The 17,088-nt window shown below is 38.2% G+C and overlaps 1 protein-coding gene across 4 annotated transcripts in view; it reads left to right on the forward strand.

The window, feature by feature from the left end:
* PTPN13 (protein tyrosine phosphatase non-receptor type 13) overlaps nucleotides 1-17,088 on the forward strand; it is a 132,350-nt gene that overhangs the window by 27,685 nt on the left and 87,577 nt on the right. For all 4 annotated transcript variants that reach the window (XM_068941443.1, XM_068941440.1, XM_068941441.1 and 1 more), the window contains 2 exons: nucleotides 1,871-1,990; nucleotides 13,051-13,220. In XM_068941443.1, the coding sequence (XP_068797544.1) occupies nucleotides 1,876-1,990; nucleotides 13,051-13,220 (285 nt within the window). In that variant the 5' untranslated portion in view covers nucleotides 1,871-1,875. The remainder of the gene's footprint in view (nucleotides 1-1,870; nucleotides 1,991-13,050; nucleotides 13,221-17,088) is intronic.

Raw genomic sequence — 17,088 nt, forward strand, 5'->3', positions numbered from 1 at the left:
CCTCTGTAGTGGTGTTCAGTAGGTGATAGGCTTAGTCTGCTACAGAACAGTCCACGCTGTATTGCTTAATCACAGCTGAAAGGTGTCAGGATTTTGCAGGATGGAGGAAGAGGGAGTGGCAGGAAAGGATATGTGTATATATGTTTTCCCCTGTAGTGTTCAGCATCCTTTCTTTGTAATATTTAGCACAAGTAGTTTCCATTTGAGGAACATGTATTTTTAGCCCTTAGAAAAGGACTATATCTTTTAGTCTAAATAACCCAGTTTGATTCTAGGTTTAGATACTGAAATTTGAGACAGTGCTATGAAATCACAAAATTCCCTGGTAAGGGTTATAGAGCAGACACTCTGTGCCAATTGTATGTGAAATTCAGGCGGACTGTGAACGGGTTTATCCCTGGCTTTTCATCCATTTCCTGCATGTCTGTATTGGTCCCTATTTTTCAATTTTGAAAGGTATAGTCATTTTGGCTTGCTGTTTCAGATTTCATCCTTCCTTAACATCTTTTCCCTTTTCGTTATCAATTTATCTAGTGACTGTTTAGCATTAATTGGAGAAAGTATATCTGGCTTAGTGGATAAGCCTGGTTTTCCAGAAGTGAAAAACACATGGAAGACCTGAAGCTGTACAGACAACTGGGGGACTAAATATAGCTAGCCAGCCTGTTTTCCATTTAAATGGTGAGGTTATTGTCCCTGACTGTGCATCTGGGCCGGGATTGTATGCTGATGGTGATGCTCCAGGTAGTTGACTGCCAGTGGTTAGAGGTTGTGATTTTTGCATCTTACAGGAGGAACGGGGTGGAGGAACAGGTGGAGGAACCTGCAGCAGCACCATAAGGTCATCTAAAGATGCTGGTTTCAATTACTGATTTCATAGCAGCGTGCGTTGCTTGTGGAACTGTTATTACCTTTTCTGGCAGCAACTTGGGAGCCTTTGAGAGTTAACAAACTCATCACTGATGACATATTTCAGGCTCTTTGGGCAACTCGCTGCCTCAAGATTTTGTTTTTATGGCTGTGGAAAGGAGCAGAACTATGAATACTCAAAACAGGAATATTTAGTGTCCATAGAAAGCTGAAGTAATTAAGCAGACATAGGATTTATCGGCTCCTGAGCTTGCAGAAATGATGAACCTTTGACTTAGCGAGAATATTTAGGGATGTGTTGTGTTTTCAAAGTTGTTCATGTTTTGTTTTTTAAGCAACTGAACACCATATTGTGGTATGGTGAAAAAATAGTTTAACTCTTTGTGAAATTTTACGTGCTAAACTCTTATCTAGGGAAGGAAATCTTTAATTTTTTTTTCCTGGGGATATGATACGTATGGCATTGCTAACAGTTTTCTTTCTTTTTTTTTAATATTTGTGGAAAAGATGAACAGAGCAGAATTGGCTTTCTTGTTTGGAGGCAATGCATCTTGTTATTTGGTTGTGAGACTGTGCAAACAGTCCTCTGAAAATCCATCAGAAAGGGGAAGAGGTGCTTTGCCTAATAGCAGCTGGCCTTACTTATAAACCTGTCAAAATAATGTTAATACGTTTATTAATATAAACCAGCTGAAGCTATTAATCCTTCTGTCAGGTTTTTAAACAAAGCAAAATCTTGACCCTAACGTGTGGGTTAATACCAGCATGTTGCATTTACTGGTTTAGTAACCTAAAATATAAATGTGTGTTGTGGGTTTTTTTGTGTTTCCCAAAGCTTTACTTCATAATAGCAAATGCTCTAAGTTCCTTTGTGCTTGTGGTGAATGTTTTGTAGCATGTATTTCTGCTGCATTCTGTTAATGTTAGAGAATTTTTGTGCTGCGTGCAAGGAGAAAATAACTGTCATATATTCTTAAATCAGTTCTGTTTTATTTTCCAGGTAACATGCATGTGTCACTGGCTGAGGCTCTGGAGGTTCGGGGCGGGCCATTACAAGAAGAGGAAATATGGGCTATTTTGAATCAAAGTGCAGAAAGCCTTCAAGAGTTATTCAGAAAAGGTAAGCTTCTTGGACTTTCTAACAGAACTGGAAACATCTTGATTATGTTTACATGTCAAATAAGTCAGCCCACTGGTTCCTTGTAGGCACTAAATGCACATACTGATTTGTTCCTAGGTTATCTTTTGGGGTAGACAGGATATCTTAACTCCAACCCACAGGATTCTTTCCACCGTCCCTTCATATTGTATCAGGATATGCAGCACATGCCTATGCCTTCCATCTCATGTGGTGACTGTATTGCTTTGGTAGGAAGCTGTCACAGAGCCTTTGTCTTAATCTGGACTCTTCAAAATGAGAGAGAAACATAGAAAAAAAATGTTTTGGGTCAACTGGAGCGCTTTGCTATTGAAGAGGACAGTACAGTGCAGATATTGCCAGTTTGCCCTGAAGAGATCTAGTCCTGTGTAATGCGAAAGTGAGCCACTCTGAGCAGCTTGATCAGAATCACTCCCCGGAATGTATTTAGCAATGTATATGTAGCTACTGAGAAGAATTTCAATGCCCGTTCTATTTTAAAAGAGTAGAAGTAAATCCCCCCTCCACCTCCCTTCCAAATTTAGTCGATTCTAATTTGAGCATCTGCTGTGTTGCTTATGATCATCTGTTCCAATATTAGGTCAAAATGTGGAACCTTTTTTCTCCCTTAGGTTTTCCTTCCTTTTCTTTGTCTCCAAATCCTCAAGCCTTTTATTTATTTATTTATTTATTTATTTATGAGAAGAGCTTAACTCAAACGTTGGACTCTTGTGACATCTTTAGCCTGGACTCACAAATGTATATTCCCTTGGTGTAGGCAGTATTGGAGAAAATTTATGGGGACACGTCATCTGCTTATATTTAAGCAAGCAGGTGTATGCTTGCTTATTCCGTCTTACTATCGAAAAATTGAAAGCTCCTACTTTGAAAATAGCTACGGTTTTGCCACGAGACATGTCTTCAATATTGATGGAAAATTTTATTGTATTTTTTCATGGGTTACGCTTACAGTTTCATCAAAATTAGACGTTCAGGTTTTTTTTTTTTTTAAGTGATATTTCAGACAAATAAGAATCTCAGAGCTTCAGAGCTGTCAAATCAGGCAGTAGGTGTGTACTACCCCTGAAAGTGAGCTCCACTGGATACTTCATAAAGACTTCACACAAGTCAGTCATGGGTAGAAACTTTCCTACAGCATTTAATTTCTGATCAAGACTGACTTAACATTGTAAACCTGAAGTTTTACCAGCTTTTTCAAAGTCTTACTTTTGGAAGGTAAATTATGGCTAATTTTGATAAACCATACCAATTTCTTTTCTCCCCTGTACTAGTGAGCTCATAATCTGTGCGTGGTGGGAGGTGTTCTCTATTACGAACGCTGAGTTGTTGCAATTTGACCAACTGTCCCCTCTGCTTGTATTGTAAGAAAGGGAGAGCTGAGATCTTTGCTGTCTCTCTTTGTTGTCTCTCAAAGAGGAATCAGATGAATTTTTTTTTTTTTTTTTAAGAGGGTGAGTTGAAGGAACACAAACCATGGGTCTTGCAGTGCTAGCCTCTAAGAATGTTTTTTCCCTCATATAAGTAGTCCCAGTGATTTCAGTAAATGTGTTCATGTGAGTAAAGATAAACCCATGTGCTAGCATTTTTTGGGAAAAGTTCAGGAGTCAAAATTGAGAGCCCTAAATATGGGTCAAAGGCCACTGTCCAATCACTTTGGTTTTAAAAACTCGTGAAAAAACTGGGAATTCACAAATTGGACAGCTTTGGGAATATATTAGAAAATTAGTGTTTCAAAACAGCTTACAATTTTAATTTCACTGTGACAAACAGCTGGTTAGCCAGTACTTTAAAAGTATGGGGTAGTATGTAACTGGCAAAACAATCACAATCGCCATGGTATGGCCTCAGAAATGGCACGATTTTCATGAAAGCTTTCCTTTTAATTTCACTTGCATGCCTATTTGCAGAATCAATCGGAGATTGTCTTTAGAAAATATGATTTTGACTGAGTTTGTATGCTAGGTTTCAGAAGAAGATTTCTCTGTCAGCATTCCAAGAATTGTTTTACTTTCTTATATGTTTATTTTTAAAGATGCCAAAACCATTGCCAATCCTGCTGTGACACAGAATATTGGCTGCTTATTACGTAATAAGTTTAGATGCATGGCTGCATTTAAAAGAGGGATGTTTTGATGTGTACGGTTGATCAGTTGTTGTGGAGGGTTTTAGCAATACGATTCAAAATATTGGTATTTTTGTACATGTGTTCACGTAACCTCACATACAGTCATGCTATTTCTTTTCGGACATAGGATAGTTTTATAGAGAGTCATCTGTGTAATGTTTGTTCTTTTCCTTCTTCGTTCCTCTCCAAGTCTCTATGGCCATGTAAGTAGCCTGCTAGGGAATTCCTGGTGTTCTGGGGCAACACTATGCTGCTGTTATTTCTTATTCTAAACCTGCAGGATAAACTGTTGGTTGGGGCAGTATTTGTAGTGAGAGAGTTCTTGTGACATGCTGACTTTCAATAGGCACTACAGTGCAGGAACGTACGTGAAAGTGAGTTTTTAGTGAACTGGACCCAAAGGAGATAGTTGGCATCAAGAACTGTATTCAGATGTTCTATTTAATACAGTAGAAATTATTGAAATAATAGATTTCTACTGAAAACATTGTAACAGGAGTAGAAGCCCCTGCTTTACTCTCCAGATGATTGTTCCTCTAAGGTGGGTGAAAATGCTATTAATTTAAGAGTATGAGAACTAAGAGTAACTCCAGAAAGCGAAGTGAATGCACACCGTACAAGCACTGTTTAATTCTTCATTACTAAATTCAACCTCTGCCAAAGCTTGTTTTGAGAGATTAGTTTTGTGGGGCCTCTTGAACTCAGTAGATTACAGGCTAGGTTGGGTCCAGGCTGGAGGGTGGTGAAGAATGTTGTGGAAGAAAAAGATTCTCTGAAGGAAAGAGTTACTCACGTACATTGACTGAAGAGGTATCTTGAATAATTACAGTTTTAAATTTCAGAATCAACATCTTGAGCTGCATCTTGAAATCCACGTGTTGCAAAGTCAGGACCATGACTATATGGTGGTGGAACTTCTTAAAAAAATCTAGACTTAAAATACCATGCCTTATGAGAATGAAGTCTCCACTGAAAATGAGCTCACGGTTTCTTAGCCTGAAAGTGGTGCAGAAAAGACTTATCATAATTACTGTGAAGGCTGCATGCAGGCATTGAGAATGAGAACACTAGCATCTCTCCTTCAGCGGGACGGGAGCACAACATGGATCTTTTCCCTGGGAGTTGATATATGCTTTTAAAGTAATCTTAGCCAAGACTGGGAAAGATTGCAGAAGACCGGTCTAAATTTCTGTTGGTGAAGACCAAAACACAACTTCAGATACAATCGGTAGTAGAAGAATCTGTCTCCTGTTCAAGATCAAGTTGTTTTATTGAATTGTTTTTCTGCTAGGTCAGCAGATTATTTTTGGTCACATGCTATTAATTAACATGGGATATAGCCCTGTGGTAAAATACACTTTAAAAAAGACACCTAAATGAAAGAGCTTTACTATGTAACAGTAGTTGACAAAGGCAATCTTAATTCCTCCCAGCAAAATTAGGAGAGACGAACGGTCTTTAAAACTTCACTAACACTATAGGAAACCTTTTTTGATCTTCTGGAATATCAGTTGCTGTGCTGGCCTGTGAGGATGTGTTGTAGAGCTGCGGGAGCAGAGGTTCCTGTGGGCTTACTTCTCCGACTCCATTTCATTCCTTTTCTGTGGAGGACTTGCAGCATATGAGGGACTGCAAAGAAATCCTTTTGTTCTTGGTTAAATTTCAGTCCTAGCACACAGCATGAAAGAGCTGTTCAGTGGCAGAGGGCAAGTTTCCTTAGTTTCTCAGAATGGACCAGCCACTCCTGGGCAGAGGGTAAGGAGCTTATAAAAAGTTCACTATGTGCTCAGCTGTGCTCAATCTTAAAGATGCTCTTTTCTTTCTCTTTGTGTAGCTCTGGAGTCCCCAAATGCATTGTTCGGTAATGAAATATGAGTTTGATTGCAGAAGCAACTCTGATGAGTGTTTTCTATGCAAGCTTTTAAAAAACCGTGTGTAGCAGTCTATGGTTCAACTATTTTGAAAATAGGAGGATAAAATGTACATTCAAATTGTTGTCACTTAAAATACTGTTAGCAACTTTCCCACACCAGTTAAGCAACAACCTACACTTAAATGAATTACCAGCCCAAGCGACTGTTTATTTTTTTTAAATCCTGGTACAATTTTGCTAGTCTTTTCTTTTTGAAGTTGAGAATCCTCACTCCATCAACTGAGAAAGTGTTCTTCAGTTCATCTGTCACTTACACTAGCTTCAGAAAGTAAGGGGAAAAAATGGCCAAGACCAGCTTCTGTTGCAAACTCGATGACGTCTTGATTTCTAAATGTTCTGTGTTTCTTAGGGTGAGTCTATATGCTTATCCGTGAAAGTACTGAAGAGAACAAGTATTGAATGCAATTTCATGGCTTATATTGTTCATCACAGCTCGTATCATGTCTAAAATCAGTGACTGATAAATAATTATGCATGTTTTTGTGCTTACTGGTGTTTACAGTTCTAGGAGATGTTGAACTCTTTACAAATAGATTTCAGTCATTACAAACAATGAAGAGATGCGATGGAAATGTCCAGTTGCTAATCACTGATTTACAAAATCAACTCTGATAGCTGTCTTGTCAGCGTTTCATAAGCTGTTAAATGGTGGAAAAAAGCAATTCTGTACTCTTAGTTGTGGTTCTGACATCAGTTGGAGTAGTGAGGTTCGGGTTAATCTGGAGATTTCAAAAGGCCGATACCAGACCTGCCCTTCTATTACATCTGTTCAATTACCTGCAGTAACTACTTTGTTGTTCAGAGGGTGTATCAGCTGTTTCAGACATGCTGTATCTTGTATTGAGTACTCTCTGAGGTCAAAGGAGCAAGTCTTTGAAGTGAAATGTCTTGAATGCGAGTGTAGAAGTGTAAGGAGCGTGCTGTGCTCTCTGCTGCTCAAAAGAATAAACCCGGGGCGTTCCTCTAATATAGTAAGTTAAGCTAGAGAAGGCTAATCAAAACATGAAGGTGAGCGAACCTTTATATGTCACTTAGGCCATTGCTGTGCTAAAATTTGCATTATGGATTTTTGAAAATAGTTTGCTCTTGTGTTTAAAAACAAACAATGTGCCTGAAGGCAGAGGGGACAGAAGGGGAGAAACAGATTCTTGTAACAAAGGCAGGCTGGGTGAAGAAAAAGCCACTTTACAGATTGACTGTCTGGACAAATGTGAACAGGAGAAACGATTTATGTAAAGAAAAGCCATATAATCTAAAAGTGAATGTGAAGAAAGACAGTGATGTTTTAGGGGGACCTGTAAATCTTGTCTAGACTTGTACTATGGCACCTGCTTAGCTTGGTAAATATGAAAAGAAAGAAGGCAAAGTGTGAAGTGTTTTAAGAGAAACTAATGGTGTCCTAGTAATTGTCGAGCTAGTTGGGATTCAGAGGGAGGGGATAAATAGATTCTTTTGATTGACTAGAGGGAAAACACAATAGGAAAAAAAGCTTCCTTTTCCAGTCACTCCTTGCCAACAGGTATTGGATTATTGTTTTTCCCCTTTACCAATAAATGTTGAAAAACGATTTTTTTTTAACCTGCTTGTAGCACTTCATCTTCTAGTGAGAAGGAAAGAAATCGGCTTTTTGGGTTTTGTTTTGTTTTGATTTCTCTGTTTAAGCGAGGTTCAGTGACTTCTTGCACTCTTTTCAAAACACTCTGCTGGGTGTGATCTGATGATTAACAGTAAGGTGCAGTGTGAATATGGGTGATGCCAGAAATTAACCTTTCTCCCTGTTTCTTGTTCCAGAACTCTGAAGAATCCAGTAAAGCTCTCTGAATATTTCTCCCTGTGCTGCTGGTTTCCAGTGGTCCAATATCAAGCCAGGGCTCTCTGCTTGGTCCCACCCCTTGTGCCCAAGGGAGAGGATGGACAGTCTCTGCAAAGCTGCTTCCCCCTGCACACAGGCTATGCAGGGACATGCCGCCTCAAATCAAAGGAGTATGGGAGTTAGGGCGTAACTGGTCCCTTGCACTGTGGCATAATTTTGGCCTGTCAAGAGATGCAGTGGTGATCTGACTGCCACCAACTTGGCCTGAGCGGGTTCCTTTGTATTAGGAGAAATATTACTCATTTCAGTGTTGGCTACAGAGCAAGGCAAAGAAAACGATGAGACTAGCCACGCATGCAACTTGTGTTGGGGTTTTTAAAACAACAACAAAAAAGGTTTCTTTTGTATCCTGAAGGAGCTAAAACATACAGCACTTCTCTTGCTAATGGCTATGGCCTGCCTGAGAAGTAGGGGAAAATTCAATTGGAGGAGCTTGAATTGTGTGTATGGTTTGGGAATTCAGAGTTACCAGCCCTCAGTATTGTAAAATGAATCAATTTTAAACTGCTACCTGAACTTACTGTCTCTTTTATTAACATTTTGATTTTGTTTTGGCTACCTATATCCCATTAAGCCATTTAAAGGACAGTTTTAAAAGTGTCTTTATTTGTATGGCAGACACCATGTAGCTGAAAAAACTTCCATTTTTTTAATTGCATTTAAAACCAGTTCATTCTCTCCCTTTAAATTAGACCATGCTGTTTGTCTGTGTCTTGGCACTGCTTGATTAAACTGTGCTCTCACAAGTGTTTTGTTACCGGCTTGCATAGTTGGTGAGTTAACTCAGAAGGCTGGCAGCTCTAGTTCGGTTGGAAGCCTACTGATTTAAAATTGACCAGAAGCCGTACCCTGAATTCCAGTGCTTTTAGAAAGAGGGTTTTGAGTCTTTTTTTTTCCTGCAATTTTCCCCTGTATTTTGGGTGAAGGGAGCGGGGGTCCCCCATCGCTCTTGCAACATCTTCTGGAAGTATAAAACAGAAGATGATATGAACATTGTATCTGGCAATTGATATCAGTTGTTTTAGTTTGGTCCCTAGCTATCTGATGCATTGTATCTTTGTTTTATTTTTTTTCCATGGACTACATACACATGAAGGAGGGAAAAAAAGAACTTAAAATACTCTTGGGATAATATTCAATATTAGGAGTTATGAAGCAAAGAGCTATTTTGGTTTGAGATGGAAGTGCTTAAGGAAGGAATTAGAGAATGAGTTATTTCATTCTTATCCTTTATGAAGGTAGATTGGATTCTTAAAGTCGCAATGTAGGCAGTATGATCCACTATAATAGTTAAAAGCCATTAAAGCAGAAGCTGAGGAAACACCAACAAACAAGCTTGGCAAAATCGGCTCTTTTTCTAATCTTACAGTTTATCACATGCATAGATGTGCATGGCATAAACTTAATTCTTCATGAAGACTGTAGTGTGTGGTAGGATGTATTTTTACCTAGATCATCTGTATGTGATAAGTGCGTACTCTGGACTTTGCTCAAAGTAGTATTTGCAAGACATCAGGCCGAATGTATTGTTTTTATTATGTTTAAATAGCATTCTGATCTCTCATTATCTCTTGTGTGTGTAATGTGTTTCAGAGTTTGGGAAGTTGGTATATATTTAAAATCTTTGTGGTACGGATGGCTGAGTTGAGAATGAAATGACTTAAGTTCCTGAGTTGCAAGTTTTAAGTAAAAATCTTAAAATATTTCAAAACATTTATGTCACTGGTGTATATACAGAGAACTGTTCTAGTCAAAATCCAGTAGTCATTTGCAGCTTATAGTTGTGGGAAGTTGGTGGCCAACTAAAATTTTCTTGCTAAAAATGCCTTACTATAGAATGTAATCTTTTGTTATCCATGTATTATAAGAAGAGTCCTTTCATCTTTACATTTCATTTGGCATCTAAGTGTGCTGCTGTTGCAGTGAACAATCTGGGTTTTGTTTTTTTTTCAGTTTGTTTCAGAGGAAACAGGGTTAGAGGTAGAGTCCTGAGTTTTTAAAAATAACTCTGCTGCATTTTTTTACGCACATGGATAACGTTAAAAAAAATTGTACTCCTAAGGTCCCGCAGTTTAATGTTTTTTAGTCTGTGACAGACAGAGAGCTCTGGTGTTCATGGTGAGCTCTAGCATTTATATATGAGGTCTTAGGCTGGTTTCACGCGCGTGATCAGAGATACCTTCTCCAGCACTTACTTATTTCTTTTGGATCCAGAGAGGAAAGCCAGAACAATGAAAAACATTCCCCTGAGGCAAGAAGACTGAGCCTCTCTCATAGGTCATAAAAAGCAGGAGAGCAGGGGGAAACCAGTTCTGCAGTGCGAGTCCTAAGCTTGTCATACTGGCTTTGAGCATAACATACCGGCATTTTAAAAACCATTATAAAAATTATAACAAACTTCTTTTAGATTCATGGTAAAGTTATTACTGTGAAAAAACATGAGTCATAGTGTAACAAAACAGCCTCCATCCTAAGGGTTCTTAGCTTTGCGTGTTTTGAATGGTTCTTGGAAGTGTGAACTTGTCAGTTTTGTTGCAAAGTCTTAAGAACCTTGAAACATAGCTGAAGAAGAGGAAATATTATGAAATGAAAAGTGCAAGTCTTTACAGGTGTACTTAAAAATGGTTCTCATGTGTCTAACAACTTAAAGTCATCCATTGAAGTAAAGTCTGTAGAATCTTTGAATTTCTGGAATATTTGTTACTCTTACTGCTTTCTTCCCCCTTTTAAAACAAAATTTTACGTTTTCGGTGTTTTAAGGAGCAGTCCAAAGCATGTGAATGTTAGTCTTAAATGGAAGAAAAATGAATTATTGGGGTATGTATTAAATGATTTTCTCTTCCACGCGTTGATAGGAGGAGAAACTTTCTGAGCTTCTGAAGCTGGAAGCTGAGAACACTTTTCTTGATAATTGGACCAACAACAGTTATTAATATAATTCTACTCGTAGACATTCAAAGAATGTCTAAGCCTAAAACCAATTCTTGAGCTGCTTTTGGAGGAAGTGGAGTCAAAGAAACCGAAGGACTTACTTGGTAGATCTTTTTACACTTGATATCTGCCTGCAGTAACTTAATACGTTTCCTAGGAGAAGGGAAAAATTCTAGATTACAAGATAGTTGAAGAGTCTAGGAGCCAGCACTTGCAGGAACATCCTGAGCTGATAGGAGAGTGGAAAACGTTGTTAGTGGGGGAGCTGATATAGGAAATGGTTATTATACTGTGTTGTTGCTTATTATATAGAGAAGCAAGAAAGCCCTGTCCTTCAAATGTGTTTTTCATTACCTCTTTGATATATATATAGTAGGAAACAGAGCAATTGTTTCCTTGCAAAATACCAGAATTATTTTTTATTTTTGTTTAGGTAAAAGTTTGTATCCGTTCAGTGAACCTGAGCTGTTGTACTGTTTGGGGTGGAGAAAATTGATCTTGTCTCAAGGAAATGTATGAGATTGTTGTGTAGGGGTTTTTTTGTTTTTGTTTTTTTTTTTAATAGATCTGTGGCCAGAGATTTGATTGCAGTATTATCAGACGACATCAAAAATCTAGTCAGCAGAACTGCAAGTTTATGATGTAGGAAGTTTTCTGTGTCACCTGTTGGCTCTCTGATTTCAGATGGTGTTCTGTTATTTTAAAGTATTATTCACAGGGATTGAATGGAAAATCTTACTCAGACTGCAGGTTTATCCTTTGCCTGCTTCTATTGCTGCCTAGGATTTGTTTTTGTTTGGTTTTGGAATTGGCTTTTTCTTTAGGCTTAGAAAGGATTTTTGGTGCCCAAAACTTTTCGGTTTTGTCTAGCTCTATCGGCTAGTGTAATGCAGGAATATTTTCCCTCCCTACGAGTTTTGTCTTCTCTTTAGACCAGTGCTACTTCTATAGCAATTAACTCCAGCCTTATTGTAGGAATTAGCCTTAATGACGTGCATCGTATGGAAAGTGATCGTTTTAGATGGCAATTCTATTTTAAAAATGAAATAACCTGAGGATAGGAGAAGTGAGTATTTCAGCAGGCTCTTCATTACCTTGTTGGTATGAGTAATAGCACAGAAATGTCCAAAAAAAAAAAAAAAAGGAGGGATTAATCGGTGATTAAAATTGAGGTTGCTATTGTGGTTATGAAGCACAACAGGTGGAAAACGGAAGCATGGCCCTATTCTATTAATAATACATAGACTGATACTAAGCATGTTTTTGAGTAAATAACATCTAGCAGTTAATAGTGAGAAGCCTGAAAACAGGCTTAAAACATGTACAGACACTGAGCTAAAAGTGAACTGAAACTCATAGTATGATAAGTTTGTATTTGCAGCCTTGATGGAAAAAGACCTCCTAGATGCACCTTGAAACTGGTAAAGTCCGCCTGTTACTAAATAAGTTTTGGCACTGAGTGGGGGCATTATATGCCCTCTTTGAATAGAACATATGGTGATTTATATAACCAAAGAATTTTGATAAATACTTGATGTGAAATAACTACCAATGAGGTTTTTTTGTTTAATTTTTTATGTACCCCAGCACCGACTATTTTTTCCATGTACTTGCATGCTCTGCCATCCCCTGGTGAGAAACGATCTCTTCTGATAAGCTATTCCATTCTAGAAAAAATACAGTAGAAAACATTAACATGCTGACAATTCTTACGTTTGTTCTGGATGGATTGAATAAAGGACAGGAAAGACAGTTCGGCAGTAGAAAAAGATGATGTGATGCTGGCTGTAGTTATGACACTGCCTCTCACCTTTGAAGAAGTCAAAAAGGTTTAATTTGTGTGTTTTACCATAAAAAATTATTTTTAAAAATGTTTTTATGTTTAGAAGAATCCAAGTAAGTACCGCTGTGTTTCCTAAGTTAGAACAAAATTGCTGAAAAGATGCTTCTGTTCATCTTCAGTGGTAAGCTCCGGTGAACTGCTTTGTATTTCTTTTACTTTGTTATGGAAGTTATAAATTAGACATGTTAGGATTCAAGTCCATCTCTGATGCTGTTATGAATGAATCCTTAAACAAATTTCTCTAGAGTTCTTTGTTTTGGTAACGTCTGCTGCTACTTCTTTTAATTTTGGGTCACTGCTTTTCTTTCAAATACAGCTGATCCTACTGCTCTGGGATTTATCATTTCTCCATGGTCTCTGCTGTTGCTTCCATCTGGCAGTGTATCGTTTACTGATGAAAATGTTTCCCAGCAAGACCTGCGAGCATTCACAGCACCAGAGGTTCTGCAAAACCAGTCGCTATCATCTCTCTCAGATGTTGAAAAGGTACGGTGTCTCTTCTGTTGGAGAAAGCTATTGTTTTTTGCTGTTGATCATTTTACTTAGTGGCTTTATACTGTCCTTTTCCTCTCTCCACAATTTTGGATTTATGTGATTAACTACTGATTTGTTTTGTGGGAGAGGATGGGTACTCTTACTTGGTTTTTGTTCGTAAAAGTGGGATAGCGTTCGCGGTTGTATGTGCCTGTGAAGAATTGTCTACATGCATATCCTTGTTAACATTTGTTCTAGTAATAGCAGTTCTTGGGCAATGGCTGCACTGAGCGACTCACCAGTAATAAGCAAGACTTTATCTTGCTTTTTTAAAAGATTCCAGTAAGGTCAACAATTTCTTTGAGGTGAAAAGCATTTGAGAGTTAAATAAAGCAGTTGCTCAAGCAAGGCAGGACTTCAAAGAATGGGATGTTTCCTCTCCAACATAAAGAAAACATTCATTTATTTCACTTAATGTAAGTATTTGTCAGTTGTGTGTGCAGTTGTTCCTTTTCAGCTTCCTTTTTCTCCTCTTCCCCAAGGGTAGATGTTCAAGTAAGGAAGATTTGTGTATGTGATCTGCTCCAGGTCATTGATATGCATAGTCAAAATTATTAACTTCTCTAATGTTTTCTTACAATTTGTTGCAAATGGTATACTTTCCCTAGAAAGCTATCCCCTTGGCCTAGTCAAAGGTATTTAGATGTGGGAATAAGAAGGAAACTGAGCTATACTCCCATCTCCTTGTCTTCTCTGGATCGATAATCCCTAGAGAAGGAAGCTAGCCACAGCCGGCATTGTTGTCAGGTGAGAACAGTTAAAACGTTTGGCAGCGTTGCTACAGGAAGAAGAGCAACGACTCCAGAGGAAACTGGTATTGGCATTGATCGCTGTTGTGTGGGTAAGGACTATCAAAGCATGTTTCTTCTGTGGGTTGAATATTTTGTTCGTGCAGGATGTTGGTGTGTGTTTTTTTTTTTTTGTCTAAACTTTGTGCATAGTCGGGGTTTTTGGGACCGTATCAAATGAATAAGTACTGAAGATCGCTATTTCTTGAGTTGTTCATAGGCCTTTAGATCTCCTTCTTGTCCTACAGCAGAAGCTGAAATTGATCATGAATTAAAGCATGTTGGTAATCTGATCGGTGACAGGACTAAGCAATCAGGGAGACCTGGGATGAAGGTTTGAATAGAACAAATAAAAATAACACTGACATCAAAGCAATGTTCAGGACCACTGAAGTAGGATGCAGCTGCCAGACTTTGGAGTCATAGTATTGGAACTGCTGTTCCCATCCTTCTGTCAGGAGAGGCAACTCTGTTGAAGATAGTGACATTGCCTCTAGTGCCAGCTCTGAAATTAACATACAAAATGTGCCCTAAAAAACACCAGAAAAAAGTTTCCAAAGGACCAATTTGTGACCAGATCAGATCTTTTTCTTCCATGCTGGTTGCATTCTTTGTTCTGTGCCAGTGTTCATTCATGTTCATTAAATATGTTGTTTTTTTTTTTTTGTAAGTAGAGAACTGTTAATAAAAGCCGTGCTGTGATGTTTCTTTACTGTATAGGGAGGAAACGCTAAAAGGAACCTCTGTGGCCTGTAAACTTGAGCACAGAGCGTATCAAAACGTGATGACCGAATACTAGTGTTTGTCTGCACATGCAGGGCTGATGAATCCTCTCTGATTGTGACTGTGTGAATTTTTCATATCATCAATACTTGCATTACTTGCCGGAAGGTGATGACAGAATTGTGACTCTAGACTGCAGCAAGAGTATTGCTATTTTCATTGGGAAGTCATTGCATGTTGAAATGCAATCCTGCACGTTGCTTTTGCGTTACATAAGCAAATTACTCATACAATTAGATATAAACTAAATCAAACCCCTTTGCTTGTGATATTCAGCTTTAGCATTAGGTTGAGGCTTTAGGCTTTGAGCTTGATATGAATTAACTTGTTTTTTGATTGTAAAGGACTTGATTTTGCAAGTATGTTGCACACAGCAGGAAAAAAAAAGAACCATTGTGATGTGTTAGGATGGTACAAGAATAGTTGAAGAAAATTTGCTGCCACCGTTCTTGTTCTCTATTCAAAGCCTTGCCGATAACTCATGTGGCTGTTTCCAGTGTGGTAGTTATGTCTGGGTGCGATGAAGGACAGCCATAACTTGCGGATGGGATCTATGAATTCTCCTACATCCTACATTCACACGCGTGAAGTCTCTACTTGAGTTCTTAGACAGCTATTATCCTATAAGAAGAATGTAAGTGTATGATATTTTAACGATTGCAGTGGTACATCACAGTGCTGTGTAACAAGTATCTTTGGTAGTGGGTCAGCAAGAACAAAAAGGACAGGAGTATAATAGCTATGTCTGGTTTTTAGGACTAGCCAGAACTTGGGCTGCAAAATCTTATTATCCTACTGCTCCTGACTTCAAATAAGTTCTGGGGTTGTAGGCCTGCTGTTATATTGGTTTGTTTTTAAAACAAAGTCGCAGTAAGTTTTAGTTTTATCCCATTTGTTTCTCCAAGTTCTGCTCAACTTTATATTTACAATACTTACCTAGGTAACTTATCACCCTGCAAAGCTGACATACAGAAATCTAGGCTGTGCAGACATTATTTACGTTTGTCGTTAAGTCTAAGTTAGTATTACTTAGTGTGTGACTTCTGTCAGAAGGCATTTTAAATACTCTGTCTGATACATGGCATTTCTTCAGAAATGCTTCATTTTTGTGGGTTCAGGGTTGTGAAGAATTAAGTGAAATTAATATGGCTAAGACTGGCAATACTTCCTTGTGTATTCTTCTTCCAAAAAACCCTTTTTCAACATTCTTCTTCTTGGCATTGGCCAAGCCTCAAGACTAGCAACCCAGTTCAGAACTGTCAAATAGAATGCCTCATATTTGCTATCATTGTTGGGAAATCACTTTTAGAATTGAGGTTTTATCATGTTTTGCGATTTAAATATCGGTAAATCTGTACATTCCATTTAAGAGCTTCCTGAATCAGTCGTTATTCTGAACAGCTTTTTGTGAAAGTGCAATTTCAGAGCATCTCTTCTAACGCAGGTAATAGCATAAAAAAGCCGCAAAAAGTTTCTGCGAAAGAATAAACCTTATGAAAAAGTACAGAGAGATTTTTTTGGTGGAGTTGTAAGTGCTAAGCATTGCCAAATTAAGATTTGTGCAGTCTTTTAAAGGAAGCAATGATTATTATGAGAATACAGAGAGGGAACATGCTGCTATTTGAAAAGTAATGTTCTGACTGTCCTTTTTTTTTTTTTTTTCCTTTTCAATTTCTTTGCTTTGGTTAAAATCCACAGTTGTTGGTTAGATAAGAGGACAGCTCCACGTGTTGAGACGTGGACTCCGTCTCCCCCAAATCCCAAGCTACACATCACAAGACTTATTTTAAAATAGACCACTTGGGATCTTCCCTTTTACCATCTTGTGTCTGAGTTTAGAGGACATGTGACCCGAGTCACATTTCACTCGACCATTTTTCAGACTTTTCATTAGAGCTATAGAAACATCCCTTTAAAAGGGATGTAGGATTGAAAACAAGCAAGAACTCCATCCAACCGTGAAACCCAAATTTAATTGGACAAAGTGGCAATATTACAGTTGAGGGCTCAGCTATAATTTTTGGGTTGGGGGCTACTCGTTGTAGTGCATTTCTATGAAATGTTTCAACCGCATTAGTCCTCTTGGGTTTATTTGCATATTTATATGGAAGGCAGACACTAGCTGAAACGAGAAGAAAAAAATGTCTTTGGAGTAAAATGCACCACTATAAAGAGATGCTGGTAAAGCAGTTTAAGAGCCAAATAATAGCAAACAGCAGAATTTGGGAGAATAACCTAGCAAAAACAAG

This window comes from Struthio camelus, chromosome 4, assembly GCF_040807025.1.
Source record: "Struthio camelus isolate bStrCam1 chromosome 4, bStrCam1.hap1, whole genome shotgun sequence".
Taxonomy (NCBI): domain Eukaryota; kingdom Metazoa; phylum Chordata; class Aves; order Struthioniformes; family Struthionidae; genus Struthio; species Struthio camelus.